General features: G+C 49.2%; 1 protein-coding gene across 1 annotated transcript in view; it reads right to left on the minus strand.

Annotated features, from left to right (window-relative positions):
• LAMB1 (laminin subunit beta 1) overlaps window positions 1–22,791 on the minus strand; it is a 44,499-nt gene extending 21,708 nt beyond the window's left edge. Inside the window, exons 1-21 of the mRNA XM_030013402.1 lie at window positions 22,596–22,791; window positions 22,266–22,435; window positions 19,720–19,855; window positions 17,636–17,709; window positions 15,516–15,704; window positions 15,343–15,406; window positions 13,636–13,838; window positions 12,236–12,356; window positions 11,852–12,040; window positions 11,311–11,490; window positions 10,792–10,904; window positions 9,734–9,813; window positions 7,029–7,164; window positions 4,771–4,929; window positions 3,824–3,951; window positions 3,256–3,379; window positions 2,507–2,711; window positions 2,204–2,347; window positions 1,876–2,107; window positions 1,207–1,370; window positions 485–709 (exon numbers count right to left, since the gene is read on the minus strand). Of these exons, the coding sequence (XP_029869262.1) occupies window positions 485–709; window positions 1,207–1,370; window positions 1,876–2,107; window positions 2,204–2,347; window positions 2,507–2,711; window positions 3,256–3,379; window positions 3,824–3,951; window positions 4,771–4,929; window positions 7,029–7,164; window positions 9,734–9,813; window positions 10,792–10,904; window positions 11,311–11,490; window positions 11,852–12,040; window positions 12,236–12,356; window positions 13,636–13,838; window positions 15,343–15,406; window positions 15,516–15,704; window positions 17,636–17,709; window positions 19,720–19,855; window positions 22,266–22,435; window positions 22,596–22,632 (3,073 nt within the window). The 5' untranslated portion in view covers window positions 22,633–22,791. The remainder of the gene's footprint in view (window positions 1–484; window positions 710–1,206; window positions 1,371–1,875; window positions 2,108–2,203; window positions 2,348–2,506; window positions 2,712–3,255; window positions 3,380–3,823; window positions 3,952–4,770; window positions 4,930–7,028; window positions 7,165–9,733; window positions 9,814–10,791; window positions 10,905–11,310; window positions 11,491–11,851; window positions 12,041–12,235; window positions 12,357–13,635; window positions 13,839–15,342; window positions 15,407–15,515; window positions 15,705–17,635; window positions 17,710–19,719; window positions 19,856–22,265; window positions 22,436–22,595) is intronic.

Here is a 22,791-nt window from a genome sequence, read left to right on the forward strand (position 1 = left end):
CGATGGCGTGCCAAGCAGAGCAGGGCTCTGCTCGCCCACACAGCAACCCGTCCGCCTTGCCGGGCTGCGTCTGGTGCAGAGGGAGAGGAGGGTCTGCCTCCCCACAGCCCTCGCTCCCGCTGTCCAGCCATGTCTGCAGGGACGCTGGTGTAAACAAAAGCCAAACCCTCACCCCGCCACCCCCATCTCTGGAGAAGAGGTAAACAGACTGTTAACATGAGGGCAAGCAACCCCCCTCCCGCAAAAGCCTCATCCTTTCAGCACATGTAAATGCTGTCCCTGCTCTCCCTGTCAAATGTAAAGGACTCCCCTCCCGGCCAGGAGCCCCGCTGAGTTGCAGGGCAGCTGCACGCAACTCCAGCTGAAGGTAATGAGGTTTCCCCTCCACCCCTAAATGCTCCCAGGTAAATTAAAGAGTTCAGGCAGCCGCTGCCACCCTGTGACATGGCTGGCGGAAGGGTTGCAGCCACATCTCCCCACTCACTTCTGCAGTCCTGCTGCAGGGCGCTCCCGTAGTAGCCCTGTTTGCAGAGCTGGCAGTTTTCGCCCTCCGTGTGATACAGGCACTTCACGCATGTTCCAGTCTTCTTGTCACAGGCCTCCGGGTCAGTGGTGTCGATGTTGTTGTTGCACTGGCACGGCTGGCAGGCGCCGCCAACCTCGTCGGGGCTCCCAAAGAAGCCAGACGCACATTCATCACATCGACTGCCTGTTTGAACAAACAGGCACGGTGGGAATTACCATCACGGCTCGCTAGCGCGCAGCCCCATAAACGGCAAGACTGAGGCAAGACAATAAAGGCCATTAATGGGGGCAACGTTAATTGGATCGTGCTCAAAGCAACAGAGGCAGTGCTTGGTGAGACTGCAGCAGCTTGGTGCAGCATGGATGGAACTGCCTCAGACACCAAGGCATGGTGCCGCAGCCCAGCTGCCAGCACGCTTGTCCCCTCGGTTCCACTGCTGTCCTGTCCACCTCTGCCAAGCACCGGTCATCCCTCGCCATGCTGCCGGGGATGAGGCTCGCGGTGGTGCCGGCATCGCCTGCACAAGCCGCTCTGCCCTGGCACGTTCCAAGTGCTGCCAACCTCCAGCAGCATCACATTGACGCTGGTACTGTGGTCACATCCAACAACCCATATGAACATACCCCTTCTCACCAGGAGGTCCAACCCAACCAGCCCCCCTCCGCACACCCGCCAAGTACCTATGTATCCCGCACTACAGACACACACGACTTGCAGCGTGACCGGATCCTGGTAACAGCCGCTGGCAAACTGGCGTCCGCTCTCGGGGCCATCAGGGCAAGGGCAGGGGCGGCAGTGGTCGCCTGATCCCAGGACGGGGTCTCCATAGTAGCCAGCCTGGCACCTGCGCAATGGGGTACACAGCATGCAGGGGACCGCAGGCAACCAGACTGCAGCCTTGCCGTAACTACACTCAGGTTTTCAACCACTGTGAAGAATCAAAGGACAGAAACATCCTTATGGGTCTCCTGTGCCACTCACACTCTGAGCAGCTGTGCTCACAGAGGCAAATTTTCCTAGCTTACACCAGTGTAAAAGCAGGAGATCTGAGGCATGTGTCTCAAGAGGCTTGCAATGGTGAAAGTCTCTCTGAAGCCCTGGGGTCCTGCAACATGCTCTCAGCCGCCTGGGCAGGCACTATTGGAAGGCACAAGGCTGTGGGCAGGGAGGAGGGGGTCCCTGCTCCCATCCTCCTCTGGGACCACCAGCGCTGCTCTGGCTCCCAGGGTCCAGACACTCTCCCCGTGGCTTCACACCCACCTGAGCACCAGCGCCACAGGGGAACAGCTGCTGCACCAATCCTGCTGTGAGGAGGGAGAGGGGCCGGGGAGGGGGCGCGCACACCGTACCTCTCGCAGTTGTGCCCCGCCGTGTGGTCCCGGCAGCTCAGGCACTCCCCGGTGAAGGGGCTGCAGTCGTCAGCGTGGCCGTTGCAGTGGCAGGGCTGGCAGCTGGGAAAGCCCCAGAAGCCGGGCAGGCAGCGGTCGCACTGCCGCCCATAGACCCCAGGGAAGCAGTGGCACTGGCCTGTCTCCGCGTCGCAGAAGGCGTTGTAAGAACCTCGGGCATGGCACTCGCACGCTGCAAGAAGAGGGTGAGAGGGGCTGTGTTTCCACAGCAAACCCTAAACGCAGGGCCCCGATCACAGTGCAGCCCAGAGCCATGGGTTTAACATACGTCGGCATCCGCTCGGCCCGAACCCAAAGGTGCCAGGGGCGCATCTGTCGCACTGTCTTCCAACGACGTTGGGACGACACTGGCACTGTCCTCCGCTGGGGTCGCACACTGAACTCAGGGAGCCCTGGGGGTCACACTGGCATGCTGAGTGGAGAAAAGCATCGGGGGGAGTGAGTACCATGGCGCAGGACATGAACCACCTGCCTCGTATCATGCCCATGCCTTCCCCATGCAAACCGCTCTGCCTGCAAGCGCCGCTCAGCTTCCAGGTGCTCTTTGCCCTAGAAGCAGATGGTTACGTACATAACGCGGTCTCGTGTAATAGTGCAGAAATGCTGAATATGATGTTCTTGCAGACATCCGTCATGGGGGTTTTCACAACGCTCCTGCTGTTTTCCAGACACCGGTATCTTTGGAAAGTTTCCCAAGCGCTGTTCGTGACCACATCTTCGCCTGAGCCTCCCACTGTGAATATGTCCAGTGATTTGCAGTATGGCATGAGAACAAGCTACAAAACAATTTTACAATGACAAAGTGTCACTATTTAAAAATAGCCTCCACCCAAATTACAAAAATTCAGTATTATCCCACTTTCTATCACCCTTTTTTGGCCAAAAAGCAAACAGCCAGACAGAATTCGGAAGGGAAATGACAGTATTTCTCTAGTTTTTGGTGGAATAGTTCTGGTATCTACCAAATTCTTACCAAATCTACCAAATTCTATCCATTCAAAAGAAAAAGATTGATGCTGACATTCATGACATACATGGCACACATTAGCCTCCCCAAAGAAACCACAGGCCTGTGGAACTAGCTACAGTCCTGTAAAATACAGCAAAAGCCTCTTAGCAGAGAAACAACCCACATACTTTGCGACTGAAGAAACCTACGCTGCTTTACATTGTTCAGTTAAAATCTAGCTTCAGCCGTAAGCAATGACACTGTAAAATATTACTTTGGATTTACACAGACACATGCCAGAAGAGATGCAAACTTTCAGGCTTTTAAACACACTTTTACCCCAGAACATCCCTGAAATAATTTCTGCTCACAGAGTCAATGAGCGTGTATGGGCTCTCCGTCTCTGTATCCACTGAGGAGTACTGGGGCAGCTCAAGGCGGATGGTGTAATTCAGCCCCTTCTCGAAGCAGACAGGCCGTGGGAGAACGACATATCTGGATTAGGAACAGGAAACAATTCTTACTTCAAATGTCCAGGACCATAAAGCATTTCAGATGGCCCTATAAAGCAATTGAGATAACGGAAAGCAGCCAAGACCGGGCAGAACAAAAGCTACAATGTGAAAGGCAGTTTGGAGGCTTGTGCAAGTCAGAACCGGAAAAACTTATCAGCAAGGTAAAGAGTCATACCGATGTTGGCTCACAGGCTGTGCAAACACTTCCCTGCCTCTTTATTCAGTGAACAAAACAAATCAGAAAACAAGAATAAACTTAAAAGCTTTGAGTCTATGGACACAATGCTAAATACATTTTTATAACCCACTGGAAATTGAATTTCATCCATTTTCATAGAGGCCACTGCAAATTGAAAACATGATGTTACTCTGTTTCAATTTTTAAAGTGTTTTTTCTCTTTTTGGCCCATCCAGTTATACCTACCTGGAGCCGGGTGACAGTGAGACGACCTGATTATCATCATCAGGAACTGTATTGCCACACCGGCTACCCGTGGGAATCTTGCCTGGGCGCGAGACGCTGATCACAGCTTTTTCCCACTGATCTGGCAACTGGAGGGAAAAAAAGGCTGATCAGCATCAAGCAATGGCCGTAAGCTCCCGGGAGCATCCAGAGCTCAGGCCGGGAAAAGCATGCACGCAGACGGGGTGGTCACTGTGCTTTGGAGAGGATGGGGCTTGCAGCTCCAGCACCAATGGGCCATCTACCAGCTGCAGGTTTGCACTGAGACAAGATAAGGCAAGTGCCCCTGGGCATCCTCCAGCATGACAGCCTCTCTCCCTCCCTCCCAAAAAAACATGACCAGGTGTAGGTGGTCAGCAGCCCCATCGACAGCACAGCATCAGCGGGGATTTGGCAACCTCCTCTCCCCCCACCTCTGGGTACTGCACCTGAGTATTTCACTGCAGTCAATTGCTGCCAAGCTCTAGGTAAGGACCTGAGGGGAATTTTCTCTTTCCCGTCACTCTGTGAATTATCCGCAGCCAAAACTGACTGCTTGCAAACTTTCGGCTGCAGACATTCAACAGCCAAGACGGGCAATTTGTCTCCTAAGGCGCATAACAGGGTTTCCACCCACTAGAAGGCAGTCCGGCTGGTGCCAAATTTATATTCTAATCTGTCCTGACAGGAGTTTTTAATTTGCTCGTTAAACAGGTGCTGAAACAATGCAATAATGAAAGAAACTGTAAAGCAAATAATACTAGTAATAGTCAACATCTTGGATTTTCACATATCTCAGACATTTAACCGAGTGTCCATCCTTGTCTTTGAGTCTTGGTGACTCCTGGAAGTGCCAGGCTCCTGTCAGTCATGCACCAGGATAGCCAACACCTGCCAGGAGGCAGCAATGCCCGTACTCACAGACCTACCTGTGGCTCGTAGCGGACCAGAATATCGTACTCCATGGAGTAGGGGATGTTGTCAATGTAGAATTCCAGGTACGCGCCCTCAGGGACCCTTACAAATCCTATGCCTGTCCATGACGGTGTGCGGTCTGGCGTGTACTGGCGCTCTATTATGTTTACTCCCTACAAAAACAGGGAACAGAGATTTTAACACTGATCCATTAAATTTGCGAGCCCCATGGAAGTGCATGAAGTGATGAGTTCTGCTGATGGATCACTTCGGGATCGCAGCATCCATCATTTGCATCCCAGTGAACACAAATTCTCTTTTAAACCCATATGCATGCGCACCGCTGCCCTTCCACTTAACAATACACAAAAAGCAAGAAAGATAAAATAAAACAACACTGCACAACTCTTCATCCTTTCTCTGTTATGGTGGAGAATTAAATTTAGAAACTTGAGTAACTAATCTACTAGCTACGACACCTTGTTCACCGTAAGGACTTTCACGTCATACTTGTAGGATTTACTGCAGTGGCACATAACTGCTCTATTAACTGCCCAAGCTGAGTGCTAATTACTTCCTGACTACACCGGGCTGCTCCAAACCAAACCACTGCTCAGGATAACATCTGAAAAGCAGATCACAGCCATCATGAGTAGGGTGTCACTAAATAACACAGATCCTAATTATCAATAGATATTTAATAGCCAAATCAATATGTGGTCACTCCTTTCAGTCTGAGGTGCCAGATTTTTATCTGCTTTTCTTTATATAAAGCAAATAAGAGGAAAAAGGCAACAGAAAATGGAAACGTGTGGTGCTCAAACTTCCCGTTTCAAATATCTCTGCATCCACGAATAGTTCTCTCCATAGAACAACATCCTGTGCATTCCTAAGGAAGCTGCTTCAGTAGAAAGGGATAAAATATAAGGAAATGTCTCTCTATATATACATATCACTTCAGGATGTCCCCTCATGTATTCTCACACTCTTTGAAGAGAGCCTGGCTATAAGTTATTACCCTTGGCTTTGCACAAAGGGTTGGAGCTCCCCAGAAAGGATCGCAGGCAGGACATGAGTGAGGGCATGCAGCTGTGGGGAGCACAGGGCTTGGCACTGCCTGAAAATCCCTGCGACTCTGTGCCACTTCATTTCTGTGCCAGTCTTGTGCTGGGCCCCTGAATGGGAATTCAACATTTTATTCTGCCAGATTTGTAAGCAAGCTTCTCAATATTGGCATTTTTTAAAATGGTTTGTTCTGAAGGTTTCAAAAGGCAAACCATTGGCACATCCCCTCTCTGCTTGGCAAGGTGGATTTTCACACCAGGCTCCTCCATCCCCAAGCCTCAGTGAGGCCTCGGGTACCACCTCTCCAGTCAGGCAGACACAAATGCACCAAAACCCCCTGTGCCAGCTCACATGCCCTCCACTGCAGTCCAACTTCTGCTCTGCATCATCTTCCCTCTCTGCGGTTACCTAAGAGCAAAAATCCTCTGCCTTGGCTGAAACTGCAAAGTGGCTGCATTTTGCCTGAAATAAATAAATTATGACTAAATGCCCCAATTGCAGGCAGACAAGGATCTGCTGCTTTAGAAAAACCATTATCTCATCTCCTGGCTCCTTGCTGGACACAAAAATAATTGATGTAATCACCTAGCTGCTGTTAATGAATTAAAAGCAAGGCTGTGCCATGGTGAACAGAAAGAGCCAGAGACCCTGATGTACCATGCCAGCGGGCAAAACAAACTAGAGGCAACCTCACTTACAAAAACAGTTTTTTGCACAATCAACTACAGTTTTAGTCATTAATAAAAGAAATGCTACTGATGTACAGAAACTCTAAAAGCCACGGCAGTGTGATTAAATGCATGCTTTGTTTCCTCCCAGTTTCAGTGGCACCAAAGAGAAGAGCCAGTGTTGGTGTCCCACTGCTCTTGAGATAAGAGCGGAAGGAAAAGTGCATGCAGTGGGTGCGTATGCAGCGGGGTACAGAGAGCGATGCTGACAGGAAACTAACTGTACAGTCACGATCAAAGAAACAGGTTTACAAAGAGAAATGGCAGTCAGTTTCCCCCCCTAAATTACTCTGTTATTTATCGATACTAAGACTGAAGAGCTACAGGGTGACAGTTTTCTGATACAATTCAGTTTTGCGTTTTCCACATTTTAATTGCCAAACACTCAGAGTATAAAACAGAGGCTTCCAACACTCAAATGGTGAAACCATTTTCCCACAGCTGTCCAGACACACCAGCCCACTAAAACTGCTACTCACGGGACCCAAGCTGGCTTCCTCTGCCTCGTAGATGTAATGATCGAGTGAAATGAAGTAATAGCCAGGCTCCACCTGGTTGCACTGACGTCCAAACATGTGGGGCCGGCATTCGCATTGGCCAGATTGACTCGAGCAGCTAAAATGGAAGAGCAATGAATTTACAACACATCTTGGCTATGCCGCGACAGTGCTAGAGCTATCTTCCGCTTTGACGTTTTAAGTAACACAGGAGGAGAAGCACTTCTGGACACAGCTGCGTCTAGACACGAGATGTTCTCAGGCTCTGCAGCTGGACCATCTGCACTGCTAAAATGGCAGCACAGTCCCAGGAGCAGTCTTGGCTCAACCCAACTATCCTTCTCCCAAACAACTCCTAAGCTCAGGCTGGGAGTGAGCACAGGCCAGGGACCATTTCCAGTAGGCAGTTTGCATGTGGTTTCCTCTGTTTGGATGGCAAGAAGATTTCATGCTACGGATGCAGGTGGTTCCCTGGGGCCAGACAGCAGTCCTGGGAGAGCTTCACTTACTACCACAGACGTAGCCAAGAGGCATATCTGTCCTGCAAGCTGAGGGCAGCCTTCGGCACCAGGCTTGCAGGCTATGCAAGCAGTGTATCTGCTTCTACGGGCTCAGGCAAAAGCAAGAACATGCATGACCCTGCATGCCCCGGGACGTCTAGCTGCTCTCGTACGCTGCAAAGCACATCCCAAGAGGTCGCCCACCAGCAGCTACACATAGGGGAAAACCATGCCTGCCTGCTTTAAAGTAGGACGGACACACCCAAACACATGGGACAGACAGAGCCACCACTGGGGAATGCAGAAGGTCTGTCCAGGGTGACATACAGCAGCTCCACTTCCTTCATAAGGAGCCATTTTCTTTTCTCAATAGAGCTCTATCCCCAAACTGCCTTATGGTGGTTTTATTGTCCCCAGAGAGTCCGCCCAGCATTATGAAGAACTCTTGGGCAGGCTGTATTTTTGCACATGCCTGGTCACACTTTTTCATAGGAAGGTTTTTTGCTCCATCAAAACAGGCCCCTTTCTTTAAATCTGAGTGGAATTTAGAAACATTTTTTAAAGTCAAACCCCTCTGGTTTCCATGGAAAATCTCCAAGCTTCTCAAGCTCCCATTCTAAGAGTAATTTTTAACTGAAACCACTTTTGAAATTGCAGAGATTCACTTAAACGTCCACTTGGAGATGCCAGAAGTGCCCTAGCTGCCCCAGAAGGGGAGCTGGGAAGTTACCCCTCCGGGGACAGCAAGGACTCCACTGCCTGGGTTACAGTGCAGGGATGAATTTCAGGCGAGGTGTGGCTGCCCCAGGCGCTGCATCCCACACCCTGAACGGGAGCCAGGAGGCGGCAATTCGGCAGCTAAGGAGAGGAGCCCCGGCGAGGGCGAAGCTCCCCCTTCCCGCTGATGTCAGAGAGCGAAGCCGGGAGCTGGAGCCAGGCTTCGCGGCTCTCCTGCGGCCGGAGGAAAGCACAGCTGCTCCGACACCGCATGTCCCCTCTCTACATGGTTTTGCAATCGCTGGGCTCAGTGCATGGGAAACTGGCTGCAAAGCCTTGCGGGGCTGCGGCTGAGCCGTACCCCAAGCCCCTGGAAGTGGCTGCACTGGGGGAACCATTACGAGCTGTGTGGCATAACCCATCTGTGCGGAGGGAGCAAGCATGGAGGAGTAAATAATCACTAACAACCACACCGCTGTCTGCCAAGGGGTAATAATTCACTCAGGAGTGCAGGGGAGAGGCAGGCCGCAGGACATTCCCATGGCGATCCCGGCCACAGATGGGGTGTCTGCAGGCTGTGACAACCTACAGGAGTCACACGGGCACCAGTCCCAAACTGCCCTGGTGTGGTCCCGTGGGCACCAGTGGGAAACAGTTCATCCACCCCCTCGGGAAACTTATGTGGCTTTAGACAAAAGCAGGATGTTTCAAAGGGTTTGTGGAGGGAAGGGGCGGGGGGGAAGAATGAAGGAACGTGCTGCTGTTGAAAAGTTTGGGGTTGGACATGCACCTAACGCACAGAAAACCGCTCTGGTCGGAGGAGCAGTCTGGCTCTGCAGCACTCCTCTGACCAGGCATTTAAGCCAGGACTTTCCATGCTCTTACTGATGGATGCATCGCCAAAACCTATGCTTTTCTCTGAAAAATCTCCACCTCCCCAATGGGCACTTCCAGGTCCACACCCCATCCCATGCAGCACCACTGGGGCAATGCAGCAGTGCCGTGCGGCTAGCACGCTTCCCCCAGTGCTGGTCGACAGACAGACAGACTGGCCAAAGTGCCAATTCGGGAGCAAACCAAGAACCAGCCTGACAGCCCATGTTACCACCTGATTCCTGCTTTGATCCTGTAAGAGCAAAGCTTTGACAGGGACCATAACCCAGGTTACAGACAAGGCAGAGCTCAATCCATGGCTGGCTCCTACCCTGGCTGACCAAAGGCAGAGCTACACTAAAACCAGTTCTACATGTTCACCTGCACCAGTGGCACAAATGGAGGCTGCTCAGCATGGAAAAGACATGGCTGCCTCTGTCACCCCTTGCCGCAGTCAAGACCTGACACTTTCTGGAGCAGAACGATGGTCCCAAACATCCTCCTCCAGAGCACATTGAGCCCTGGATGTTGTGGTTGCAAACAAAGCAAAACTACTGGGGTGAATGATTACAGGAGGGTAACTGGGCTGAGACTCACTTGTTGTTCAGCGCTCCTCCCTGGTCACAGTCGCACGGCCGACATCCATCCATGTCGTTGCTCAGGCCCCAGTGCTCAGGCTGTGGGAGGAAACATCCCAGTGCCAATTTAACCCCATTGTACCCCAAAGGCACATTTTGAAAGACTCAGCATAAGCTACCCCAGACTGCCCCCCCCCAGCCCATGAATCCTGCTCCCCTGGTTGTGGGTCTACCCCCATAACCACCAACACAACCTCCCCCCTGCTTTCCTCCACCTTGCTGACCATCTCAAGGGCTTGAGAAAAAACCCACATCTTTCCACCTAGCTTTAAAAGCAAGATTCAGGAGGACCCAAGCTCAGAGACCTGACTCCTACTGCACCATTTACACCGGTTTGGGCTCCTGACCCATGAAGGGCTTGGAAAATCACAGCCCAGTACATCACACTGCAGCAGAGCCGCATGTGGGGCAGTGGGGCTTTGTGCCGGGCACTGCCCTTGCAGGGCTACTACTCTGCAACTTGCTTGCTGGACAGACAGACAGACCTGTTTAGCTTTTCCATGTAGTTCATTGTTAGATAAGACAGACTGTCAGTGTTTATACAAACACACCCAGTTATCTGACAGCGTGTTTCTGTTAACACTCCAGCACGCATAAACACTACATGGAAACGTATGTGTATGAAGTAATCCCTGCCTAAAATAATGGCATGTCTAGAAAGCAATTTTTTTGCATTGCTTCTCTGACCATTTTGTCTTACACCCCAGTGAGGGCTCCAGCAGAACTGCCCCCCCATCACTCATTTTCACAGAGCAACCACTACAGGTATCCTAATGTCTCACTCCTTATGGTCCCGGGAATAAATCTGGATGCTCCTGTCTGCCTTGATGTGCCTCCCAGCTCCCTGTAACACAGCGTGCTTCACGGCTCCTGACATTCCAAGGTGCCCGCTCCGGCCTGAATGCCAGATGCCCACTTGCAGGCAGAGACAGCAGCCAGCACCTTGCTCCACACTTTCCACATGCCAGCCTCCCTCACACCAGTGTCTCGTAATTTAATTCACGGTAAGCTACTTACCAGGCAGTGATTGCACTGCTTTCCTGTCACCAGGCGCTTACAATAGCAGTTTCCTGTCTCCGAATCACAAGGATTCCCCCCAGGGTGGGTACCCAGAGGATTACACTCACAAGCTAGATTGGGAAATACAAATAAGTAGGTCAAAACACAGGATTGGAGTTACATTTTAGACAGTATCCAACTTAAATTTCCCCTGAATTCCCCAGGACAGAGATTAATTGCACACTTTGCCCACCACCCATCTCAGTAAAACTTCCCTGGCTTAGAGACTTATAATTAAAAACAAATAAGGAGGATTCTGCTATTTCCACTGAATACACTACAAGGATCAGCTGGGGAACTGAGTTTTAAGGACAGGTGGACTCCAAGCCACGGCAGATCTACAAGAATGCTTTTCCTTTAGCAAAAGCATGAAACAATGGAGAAAAAAAAAACACCCCACAAACCAACTTCTCCCAGCTCTAACACCTCCTCAAAGAGCTTTTGATCACGCATAAAGGAACATATGTTTTTACTCACCCTGACAACCTGCTGGGTCATCGGCACTCAGGCCATAGAAACCTTCTTTGCAGAGGTCACAGCGCTCCCCTTCGACAAATAATTTACAACGGCATTGTCCAGCAATGAGGCCAGTGGAGAAATCAGTGTAGCGATCGCAGATGCCACCATTTTGGGAGCCAGCTGGGTCACAGTTGCAAGCTAAGAAGGAAGCATCGCACGTGTTTTATTAACTGCTGCAAAAGAAAAGGCTGTCTCACACTGAATTATTTAAACTCAGCTGCTGTGTAGAGGGAGTGCATCATTCCTGCAAGTATTAGACATAACATGGGTTGAACATGTAATGACCACACAAATTTCCAGATTCTCAAAGAGAAAACAAAACCCAGCCAGGCTCACTCAAGACCTCCAAGACAACCACCTTCCCTCAAGGATCTTTGTTCGGGAGTACGGCACTGGCCAAAAGAAGGCCAGGAAATCCTAAATTCTCCAGGGAAAGCCCTGGGGGTCATGGCCAGAATGCCACGGCCATTCCCACCCCGAGGAGTGGGGCTGCACTTACGCTCACAGACATCGGGGTCCCGTAGATCTCTTTCTGGGTGCTGGAAGTAGAAGGGCTTGCACTGCTCACAGTTGCGTCCTACGGTGTTGTGCTGGCAGTCGTCACACACTCCCCCGCTGGCATTCCCCGTCGTCATGTACACAGCCATGTCAAAGTGGCACTGGCTGGAGTGGCCATTGCAGTTGCACTCTGTGACAAAGACAGAAAGCAAAGTAAGAGTCTGGTCCCAGGGGAGATGCAAGTCTGCAGAAAAGACACATCAAAGTCAACCAAGGAACATGCAGGGCTTCATATATTGTTACAATAATAACAACAGGTATCGTCCCAAATAACAACAGGTAACGCTCACACCAGTCTCTAGTTCTGCATTTTACTCAAACTCACTTTTGCATGCGTTACTATTGCGGCCTTCAGCGGGTCGCCAGGGTAAGTCGTGGTAGAAATCCAAACACTGTTCACAGTTTAACCCTTTGGTATTATGTCTGCACATGCAGTGCCCATGGACCTGTCATTGAAAAAAAAAAAAAAAAAAAAAAAAAGAAGACGAATATAGTTGGTTATAAAAGAGGAAGGGGAAAAAAAAAAAAACCACCATGCTCCAATTAATGCAAAATATAGCTAGTACACAATGGATAGACTTTTGGAGACTTTAATGCACGTAATTGCATGTAGGAAGAAATAAAAGGCCACAGGAGTGTCCTTTACCTGCCAAGGTAAGAATGTCCTCATACAAATTTGTCCTTCTCTCCCTACTGGAACTAATGCCTGAATAAACGCTTTCAGACATGAACAAGGAGAGCACAGTTCCAACTCAATAATCACAAAAGCCTCTTTGACCTAGAAGTTAGCTGTTTCTTAGCTGTTAATTAGCTATTAATGTGCATCTACATGTATCAGAACATCACTAGCCCAGCACCTTCTTTCCAGCCCTACCTCTGTTCTCAAAGCAAAGATAACAAACAGTTTGGATGGGTTTTATCCATCAGCCCCAGACTTTGCCTTACACATGTGCAGAAGAAGCACCGAGTACACCAACAGTGATTGTGTGACAGCTGCTGCCATAGACAACAGGGACTACCAGCATTGGAGCCATAATTTTAAAGGCAAAGCCAGTTTTGCTGCTGCTCAGGTGGAGACACTCACCGAAAGCACAGAGCAATGGAGCACACCTGGCCCCTGGGACAACCCACACAACCTCCTCGTATGTCTCCACGTTTTCATCCAGTTAATAACTCACTCATTAACACGGGTGCTATTACTGCTTGTCAGGCAAAAATCATGGGAAAACCAGAACCCACAAGCAATGTGGCACTTGCGCAGCAGCATACAATGCAGGCAGCAGGATTCTCCTTCAGAGCCTGCTGTTAATTAGGGCTACAGACTCCACTTCTCAGCTGATAACGACTGATACAAACACAGGTTGTGTTTGATTCACAAAGGTGTTTCATCCTTTGATGCCTCTATTCACTTCAATTTTAGGGTAACCAAGTTGACCAACACACCTGTCTCTGGCCCCATAAGGTTATACTCCCCTTTCTGCTTTCCAGCCTTCTAATTTCGTCAGCTCTTTAACATAATTAGAAAAGGAATGCTAAAACAATTTTCACCTAATCCGAGCTCTCTGTGCTTGATTAACACCAATAATGACAGATATGTTTGCTGAGGAGGAATAGTCTTAAAGGTTTTCTTGTTTGAAAATTAAGGGTGGGGAGTGGGGAAAGTGTTTAAATTACTTAAGAGGCACAGACAGGAACAGCTTTATGCAGAAAAGTGTGAGTATTTACCATTCCTTCCACTTCTTCGTTAAAGCCATCCACTGGCGCACACTCGCTGGCGTGTCCGTAGCAGAAACAGTTCCCACGAACCACCATGTCATAGATGGCATAGTAGTACTTCTCTCTGATCTCCATCCTAGAGTCTAAGAGATTATCTCCCAGTGTGTGCAGCTTGATGAATCTGACTCTCAGATTTGTGATCTTTAATAGGTCTGCAAGGGACACACAAAAAAAAAAAACCCACAAACTCCGTTTTGGAATTATTTACCAGATACTGTATTGAATGGGAGGAAGCCAGGAGTGACTTCCCAAGCACACTTCCTATGGGCAGATTAGATCAGATTTAATTTCAGCACTTACAAACTACAGATCACATCACTTCATACTCCCAAATTAAAAAAATATTACATTAATTTACTACAGGTTGATCACTGTATAAGTTAGTTTAAGCTTAATTAAAAAATACCAGTCTATTTTACTGTAGACATACACAGGCACAAACACAAATATTAAAGGCACACACAACAGTACCACCAAAAAAGACATTGGTTCTTTGGGGCTTTAAAATGTAAGATGGGCAAGGACCTGATTTTAAGGAACTGCTGACAAGTGGACCAGGAGCTTTAAGAGTTACGAGCCTTTGAAAAAATCTTGGAAACAAGACACGAATAATTCTTCTTTCTTATATGCCCAACTTTCCTAGCAAATATAATTAGTCACATTTTGCTGAAAGAAGGAACACCCCATCACTGACCAAATACAAAGGAGAAGTTCTCGAGGGATAATCCATGGGAGGACAGTATTGCAGTAATTAATTCAGTCTACATGTTCACTTTGATATTATGAATCCTGTGTAATTTCTTACAGCCTTGAAACTAGGCTCGAAAAAGCACTTCAAGCCCATGAAAGCAGAGTTTCTCCTTTAAAATGTTGGTTAAAAAAAACATCCAACTGATATAGGAACTAGCAGACACTCTTCTACTTCAGATATTTTCTTCTGCTCCAGTTAGCTTTACACTGAAGGACGCGAACCGAAACTGAGAATGCATATTAAACCGGAGGTCAAGTTTAAGGCCAAGCACTGCAGTTCCCTACTTAGGCCAAATGCCCGACAAGGCTTCTCTTTGAGCAATGCTCAGCAACAGATGTCTCTACCTTTGCATTCCTGGATTGTCATGACCGTACATGAATGCTACAGTAATTTGTGTTTTATGACCGCATCTGTGTGGTCCAGCCATGCACTGCTACCAAAGCCAACCATTCTAATGTCATGACTCAAATGTTTTAAAAAGTAAACCACAACCTCCTTGATTTTAGCTAGAAATGCAAAATGATGTAAGCACCTTTGTAGTTCTGTTTCTTTGCTTTCTGAATACTGTACAATTACGGGATCACGTTCCAAGGTTTCTCTCGGCAACTGCATGTATTTTGGGGAGAGGGGGTTCTTAATGAAAGTAAATCCCTGATCAATTAAGAAAAGGACCAGCTACAATGATGCATATAAAAGCAATCATTTGAGTTGACAACACTGATCGTTATTTCCCAGCACGTCACTGTGTAAGTCAGAAAAAGAAGCCATACCACAAATGTATTCATATGACTTCAAAACTGTTACCGGGGCTAATGCATGACTTTATTTGTGGCTTACTGGTTTTTGTAAGCAAATTAAGTACAGAAATGCTTTCTAATGAGTCTGGAAGGTAACTGCATACATACTTTGAATCCTTGGACTGTATGGATCTTCAATTCGAAAAGCAGGATCTAAAACACGATATATTACCTGGAGGAAAAATGGTACAACGGAAGATTCAGCTTTAAAAATAAGAGAATCTGAATTTGTACAGAAAAAGCCTATATAATAAACATATTGGAAAAAAAACCCCTCTGACCTCTCCTTCCGTTGAAGGTTCAATGTCAGAGTATCGGGAATCACAAATGATGTCATCAACTTTCTTCATGGGTCCAGTTGAAATCCCAGGAAATGAGCTTTCACAGTCATATGCAAAGTACCTATATACTTGCCATGTTTTTCCAAAATCAGATGATCTTTCTATCAACATTGCAGCAGGGCGGAATGTCTAATAGTGAGAAAACCAAAAGAGATTTTATTCAGTTAATTATTACTTGCATTTACATTGAGTGCTTTTAAGTGTCAACAATCCACATGTCTGGATTTTAATCTCTTTGAGATTTGGAAATATTGGAAATATTTTACTGCTGATATCCCACTTTCTGCTCAGAGGCAGATCTTTGAAATAACACACATCAAACCACAGACTACCCATCTTTAAAAAGACGGCACTCAGTGGCCAAGCGCTTCAACATGCTTACAATAAATAAGCAAACGTTTAAGTTTTTTTGGATTCCAAATCTTTTCTCAAAACTGGCAGTTAAAGCAGGGCTTTAGGGAGACAAAAGGATTTTTTCCACTGCTTGTGGAAAGCAGCACAGCCTTCTTCCTTGCTGTACCTCCTTGCCTAATCTTCTGCAAAGGACCTAATGGGCCTCCTCTCCTGCCTCGCGGACCGGGAGGCCACTTTCAGTGCTTCCCGTCCAGCTCTGACGCCCAGAAGCTCTTGCTGAGCAGTTACCTCTGATGCTCAGAAAAGCCCTGGGATTGCCCACCTCTCTTTGTCTGATCACACTACCTTTTGCAGTATCTCTGCTGTCCAGTGCCAGCCATCCTCTGTGCTGCATTAAGAAAACCTTCTTCTTTAAGGAGATTGAAAGGTTTGGCTACATCCACTCTTGCTACATTTGACTCCCACAACCCCCAGTGACCCTCCTCCAGCTGGCCTTGCCCAGACTCCGTCAGGCTGCATTTGCTTCACACAAACCACCGTCCTTCTTACCTATACATATTCAACTCTAGAACCACCAGCTAATGAGATTTTTGGAAGATTTTTAATCCCCCGATCTAAAAATCTTCTGTTTCAATTTACACGCTGCCTTTTAAAAAGCAGATATTAACTTAACACCTGGCTTGCACCCACCAAGAAATGCCAACAGTCTCTCCATTAGTTTTATGTATTCAGAGGAGGCCCTCCCAGAGCCAAGCACAAAAGCATTTCTGTCACAGCTGGAAAGAAATTTTCTTTCTGCTTCCTGGCTGAAAATATCACCCAACTTACAAACTGGTATCTCACCCAACAAAAAATGTAGCAACCCAGAGGTAAGGCAGCTCAAGTGTCTACTGCACAAAGTCAACAAATCATCATTAAAACTATCTTTCCCCTGCAGTCTTCCTCCTGACAGGGGCCCAAGCCCAGTAGCACCAGCACCCGCATCACATCAGGGGTCTCTCGGGGGTCCCTCACTGCCAGAGTCTAGCAGAAAGGACCACCTTCCACTTCAGCCACCACCTTGAGGCAGGGGGAGAAACCCAAGTCGATGACGCCACAGGAAAGAGGAACCAGCTCTCCTAGAAAGCTGATGTGTAAGAATGAAGGGATTAATTTGTCTACATGTGAAGAGCAGGGATTTAGCCCTGCAGGAACTGCAGCCCCTGAAACCTCAGCTGAAGGTTGCCACTAGCGCTTGCCTGTGATTTAGGATGTACGGGACGTAATCTGCCATTCCAAGACATCTGTTTGGAAAGAAACAAAGACACTTTGTGTACAGATGTTCCTTCTTCCTGAAGACCTTTCCATTTGCCAAATGAAAACCGATACCACGGCCAATTTTTTTTTTAAGAAGAAAAATCCTTGCTACTATAGGATTTAACTAACAATCTTCTAGAACACAACCACCAGAGAGAGACACTAACACAAACCCCAGCTTCAGTATGACTCCTGCAGCCTCACTGGAGTTCAAACACAACTCAAGCCACAAGTCACAACTCGGCCTTCCTGCGCAACTTCAACAGGAGTTAATGGTTGGCAGCTCTAAAAAATCAGGCAAAACAGCTCAGACAAAGCTCAAAGCCCAAATATCAAATAGATGTGAAGGACTACAAGACCTCTCATTTCCTCATGTTCTAAGGTTCGGGGTAAGGCTGTGGCTTCCTTACCTTGAAGGTCATAATGAGATGAGTGAAATGAAACTCGGCCTCCAGGTTCAGCTGGATAGTCACATTTTCCAAACCTGCAGGGGCAGAGAAAAGAAGCCGTGCAGCAAACAAGGACACCTGCCAGCCTCTACATCTAAATTTTGCCAAAGCTCTTCGCTCCAGTGGCACAGAGACTCTTTTCTTTGCCAGTTGTCTCTGTTGTCAAAAAGGGATATGAGAGTTAGTGCATTACTGAGGTACGGGGGAGACACCAAGGACCTGCTGAAGAGTGTACCGCACATGGGATTCCTGTGCGTCACCTGCACCAAACACATTACACCCGAAGCGTGAGCTTGCACTGCTGTTATTTCAGACTGCGTAACATGGCTAACACCACTAGATGTAGGGTAAGGATGGGAACTGCTATGGGCTGGATCCTGGCACCAAAGCACCCAGTGGCTGGTAAAACTGGGGATGCTGAGCCCAGAACTGCGTGGTGACCCCAGGCTGTCCTCACACACTGCAGCCCATCTGGCAGCAAGAGGCGTGAGCTTCTGCAGCCCAAATCTCACTGATGGTTGGTGGGGGCTGTTTCACACCTTTCTTCACTCGCTCTGGACGATCCTGTCCGTCTGGACGCAGGAACAGCTCCTTTACAACTGGTTTTGAAATACCCCTAAAGCAACTATCACAGCCCTGCTTTGCAATCATGAAGGCTATGGAACTGGTGAGAAGCAAAAGGTTTTCCAAACTCTGCTGTATGACTACCTACGGTCAAGGACTCTACACAGAAAAGGAAGAAAAACAGTTACAAATATTATTTTGTCATGTGAAAAGACCTCTCAGAACAGCTGGATACTAATTATACTGTAGTTAGAAATTAAAAAAAAAAAAAAAAATCAAGATTTACAGAGAGGAGAAAGGGTAAGAAATGAAAATAATAAACCAATTAAAGAGCTTAAATTTTCGACCAGCTGTAACATTATGTGGAGTGTGCAGCATTGGTCCCTTCTGCTGTATGCCTGAATAGAAAAAAAACATGAATTGGACAGAAAGAATCATTTGCTTTTTATTGTTGAAGGAGATTTTCATGACCTTATGAGCTAAGAACTTTTCTGTGCGAATGCTGCCAAGCCTGTTGCAAAAACATGAATTATTTGGAACGCTAGAAGAGAGCCGCTGGAGACTAGCGGCTTGTAGGCTGATCTAAATGGTTAAAAAGGATTTAGTGAAAACCCTTCTTTACCAGGCAGCAGAAATATTGTATATGAAAATAAAATGGTAATATTTGTAACAAGACAGCTACTGCCAGTGCATTTGCAGAAATCCCATCCTGTCCAGCTGGCTTTAAGGCTTCAGGGTAGGACTGCTGTTTGAGAAACCTCAATGCCTTGTTTTGTGTATGAAGGCATGCCAAAAGCACAACCATAAAAGTAAAAAGGGCAGAGGAAGGATTTTAAAAAAAAAAAAAAAAAAAAAAAGCCACCAAACTAACATGCAATATTTTTTTTTAACTAGCTGGCTTGTTTCTGCTGTTCATTTTACTGTTTGGCATACGGATACAGGAATGCAGGGAGCCCAGGAGGGAGAAGGCAGTTTGTAGGGTAAGAGATATCCCTGGCTTTGCTCTCCTGGGGTAGGACAGGGAAACGGGAGGTCTGCAGGCAGGACGGCAGCCCCCGGCTCTGCGCCCAAACCTCCTCCTTCCGCACCCTCCGTCCGGGGAAGCCCTGCGGTGCTTCCTTGGCAGCGCCGCCCCAGGATATTTACTCCTGGAAGGCTGCTCTGCTCCTGCTGCCCAAACACGAGGGAGATCTGGAGCCAGTGTGGGAAACTTTTCTCTTTAGGAAAGGATTCCTGCAAGTGGTGGGACGGCTCTTTCCAACACTCCCGGAGGGAGGGCTCGGGGGGCTTCGTTATGGATTAAGGACCGCTCCAGGGCACACAAAAGCAGCCAGTTTTACTCAGCCCTCCTCGAACAGCATGATCCTTCACTTGGCAGTAATCACCAGGCCAGAGATAACAGCAAACCCATAGGTACTCTTAAACAAAAGGAGGGAAAGCAGCTCCCAGCTCTGGAAATGGCTCCCGGACAAACCCCGTACCATTTTCCGACTGCCACCAGAGCTTCAGGCGATTTGGAGCGAATGTGGTGACGACATTTTCAATGCGATGACTGTCAGGATTGAGAGTATCGTGGAAGGGATCCTCGGAGTCGCATATGAAACATTTTTTGTCCTCCTGAAACAACAAAATAATCAGCATTACTGATTTTATCCGTGGGGCAATAGTTGTTTCCTGCAGATAAGACTATTTTCCATCCATATCACATTCCACTCATTTTGCCTGCAGGAGTCATCAAAGGTATTTTTTTTGTTGAAATGATAAGTGTATTTACCTTTATGAATTAATGCAAATTGCCAAATGGAAAATATGCCAGGAATTCCATAAACTTTATTTTTAAGAGAAGTATGTTTTCTATCGAAATTAGTTTCAGGAAATCTCCTCCAGCGCACGTATTCTCCAGCAGAAGTCAGAACCAAAGGCAGCATCTACAGAAAATCGCTGAATTGCTTCTGTGCAAACGTACACATGCAAAATGGCATTTTCAACAACCTGTGTGAAATAACATTGTTTTTTGGGAGCTAGCTTGGAGATGTAAGTTCTCTGCATTAGGGATACCTCCAGCAAGGTTCAGGGCACGTCAAGGGGCCATCAGTGATTTAGTGACCGAGCCCTTTCAGCGCAGGGTTAACTTTACTCTGAATCCAGCTTGTCAAGCTCCTACCTTGCATCTTCACCTGAGATTGCAAACCCAAGCTATGCACATAAACCCCGTCTGCACACACTACAAGGTGTGCCCATAAAAAAAACCAGTTGGGTGCAAGTCTGGCACGTGCCGCTTGGGAAAGCCGGGCACTTCTTCAGCGGGAGGACCGAAGTCCATTGTGACTATTACTACGAACAATGCTATTTTTGCATTGTCCTGGTGCCTACAACCACCACTTCCCAATTTTGCAAGGTAGGATGTGAACCGAACCAGAAGGGAGGGTTCCTGCCCAAACCAGCTTACAGTTTGGCAGACTGGAGCGGGCAGAGGAGGGAGAGGAGCTCATCGTACTGCAGCGAGGGAGCCCCAGCACAACAGCAACTCATCACTGTCAAAAGCTATGCACGCATCATTCCTCCAGCGGGTTTATGGAGACAAATGCAGTGCTTTATCAGCCAAGAACGTGAGGGCTGGCAGGTCCGCACCACACAGGCTTTCCATTTCACCGATTTTGGCTTCAGCAGCTCCTCCCAAGCCCGGTGCTTTGCCTCCCATCAGCCCCCACAGACTCCTCCAGCAGAGAGCACGGGGGTCCTGGGAAAGGTATCCCCTCCTGTCCGCTCCAGGCTCCTCTCCGCCAGCACCACAGCCCCCGCCTCATGCCACGGCTTGCTCCTTGTCCCACCAAAATTGAATCCTAGAAGGCCCAATCCTGCAAAGTGCTCAGGGTGGCCAAGCCCCACGTTATTAAGAGGATACTCAGCACCTTCCTGTGATTTCTTCAACACTACCTTAGGGTTCAGAAGTAACCAGGGACATCCCAAATGCTGAACTGGAGCTGTGAGATCAGACACAAGGGCAGCCATGAACTTCTGAAGTGATGCTTTTTACTACGGCACTTCAGCATTTTTTGAGACAAGAAAACGTAACAAAGTGCCTTTGTTATTTTGTTCTACCAGAGATGCTAACGTCGTTAAAGTCAATCCCGACATACTCCAAAAATGTTCCAGATAAGCTAAACCCCATGTTAAATCAAGTATTAACACTAGCAGACAGAGCAGTACAGTAAAACTAAACGTGGGGGACGAGGCAGGGAGGGGGGAAGATTTGGTAACTTCAGGCCACAAATGGGCCAAGTGCTACAGCCCCTGGGGCAGGGCTCCTCCTGCTTCCCGTGGTTTTCCTTCCAAGTGCCAGAATCCGGCCCTATTGTCTCGGCAGTAAATTCGGCCGGAGATTATCCCCTTACTTTCAGTTCAACAGAGTTCCACTTATAACCGATATTTTCTTCTTCTCCGCCATCCCTTCTGCCTCCGCGATTTTAAGTCTGGTGAGCTGCTTCTGGCTTAAATAGTAACGAGCTTTGTGTTTTCCACCAGATGTGCGAGACAACCTCATTTGCATCCTTTCACTCGGAGACCATACAAATGTAATTGCATTACGGGAACAGCGGCCAAAGCATCGCCCGCGTCTTACAGACCACTCTCAATGAGGAAGCTGTCTAGACGGCTCCCACCAAGTCTGAAAATAAAGCATTAATTGAACTTACCGCGGCACATTCCTCCTTATTAACCTCGACGAGGAAAGGGGGGTAGGGGGCCGAAAGCCGCGAGGGGTTCCCCGGACGCGGGTTGCTTTGACGGGGCGGGGGGCTCCGCTCAGGGGCACGATGCCGCCCCGCCGGAGACCACGGCCCGCACCTCCCCCCCGCAGGCAGCGCCTTATCCCGCCGCGCCCGCCCCGGCGATGCCCGCGGCCGCCGCTGCCTCCTCACCCCGGGCCGCGACGCCCGGCCCGGCCGGCGGGGACCGAGCCCTGCGGCCGGGCGGGCTGCCCCGGGGGTGCCCTGTCCGTGTCTGCCCCCCGCGCCGAGGCGCTCACCTGGAGGTGGCTGACGATGCAGTAGGGCTCGGGCTGGCGGAGGCCGCAGGTGGAGGAGGCGGAGAGGCGGGCGGCGCGGCCGATGAGCAGGTCGCCGGTGGCGGGGTAGCAGCTCCCCTCGGCGCAGCCGTAGCTGTACTCGGGTTCCTGCGCCGCCGCGGAGCACAGCGCTGCGCGGCCGCGGAGGGAGAGAGGGATGAGAGAGGGAAGCGGGAGCGCGGGCAGGCTGGGCGCCCCGAGCCGCCCCGGCGGGCGTTGCAGGGGCTCGCCCGGCCCGCCGTGCCCCGACGGCGGCCGGAGAGGAGCGGAGCGGAGCGGGACGGGAGTTACCGAGGCAGCAGCAGAGGTACAGCGGGAGGCGGCCCATGGCGGGCGGCTCGCACCGGCGGGACGGGACGCGACGGGACGGGACGGGGCTCCCCCTCCACGCCGCCGCCGAAAGCCGTTGCTCCGTCTGCTCCACGCAGGCGCCGCAGCTCCCCGCCGCTCCCGGGGAGCGGCTCCGCGCCGCCGGGCGCCCCCCGGC

Source organism: Aquila chrysaetos, chromosome 5 (assembly GCF_900496995.4).
Source record: "Aquila chrysaetos chrysaetos chromosome 5, bAquChr1.4, whole genome shotgun sequence".
Lineage (NCBI taxonomy): Eukaryota > Metazoa > Chordata > Aves > Accipitriformes > Accipitridae > Aquila > Aquila chrysaetos.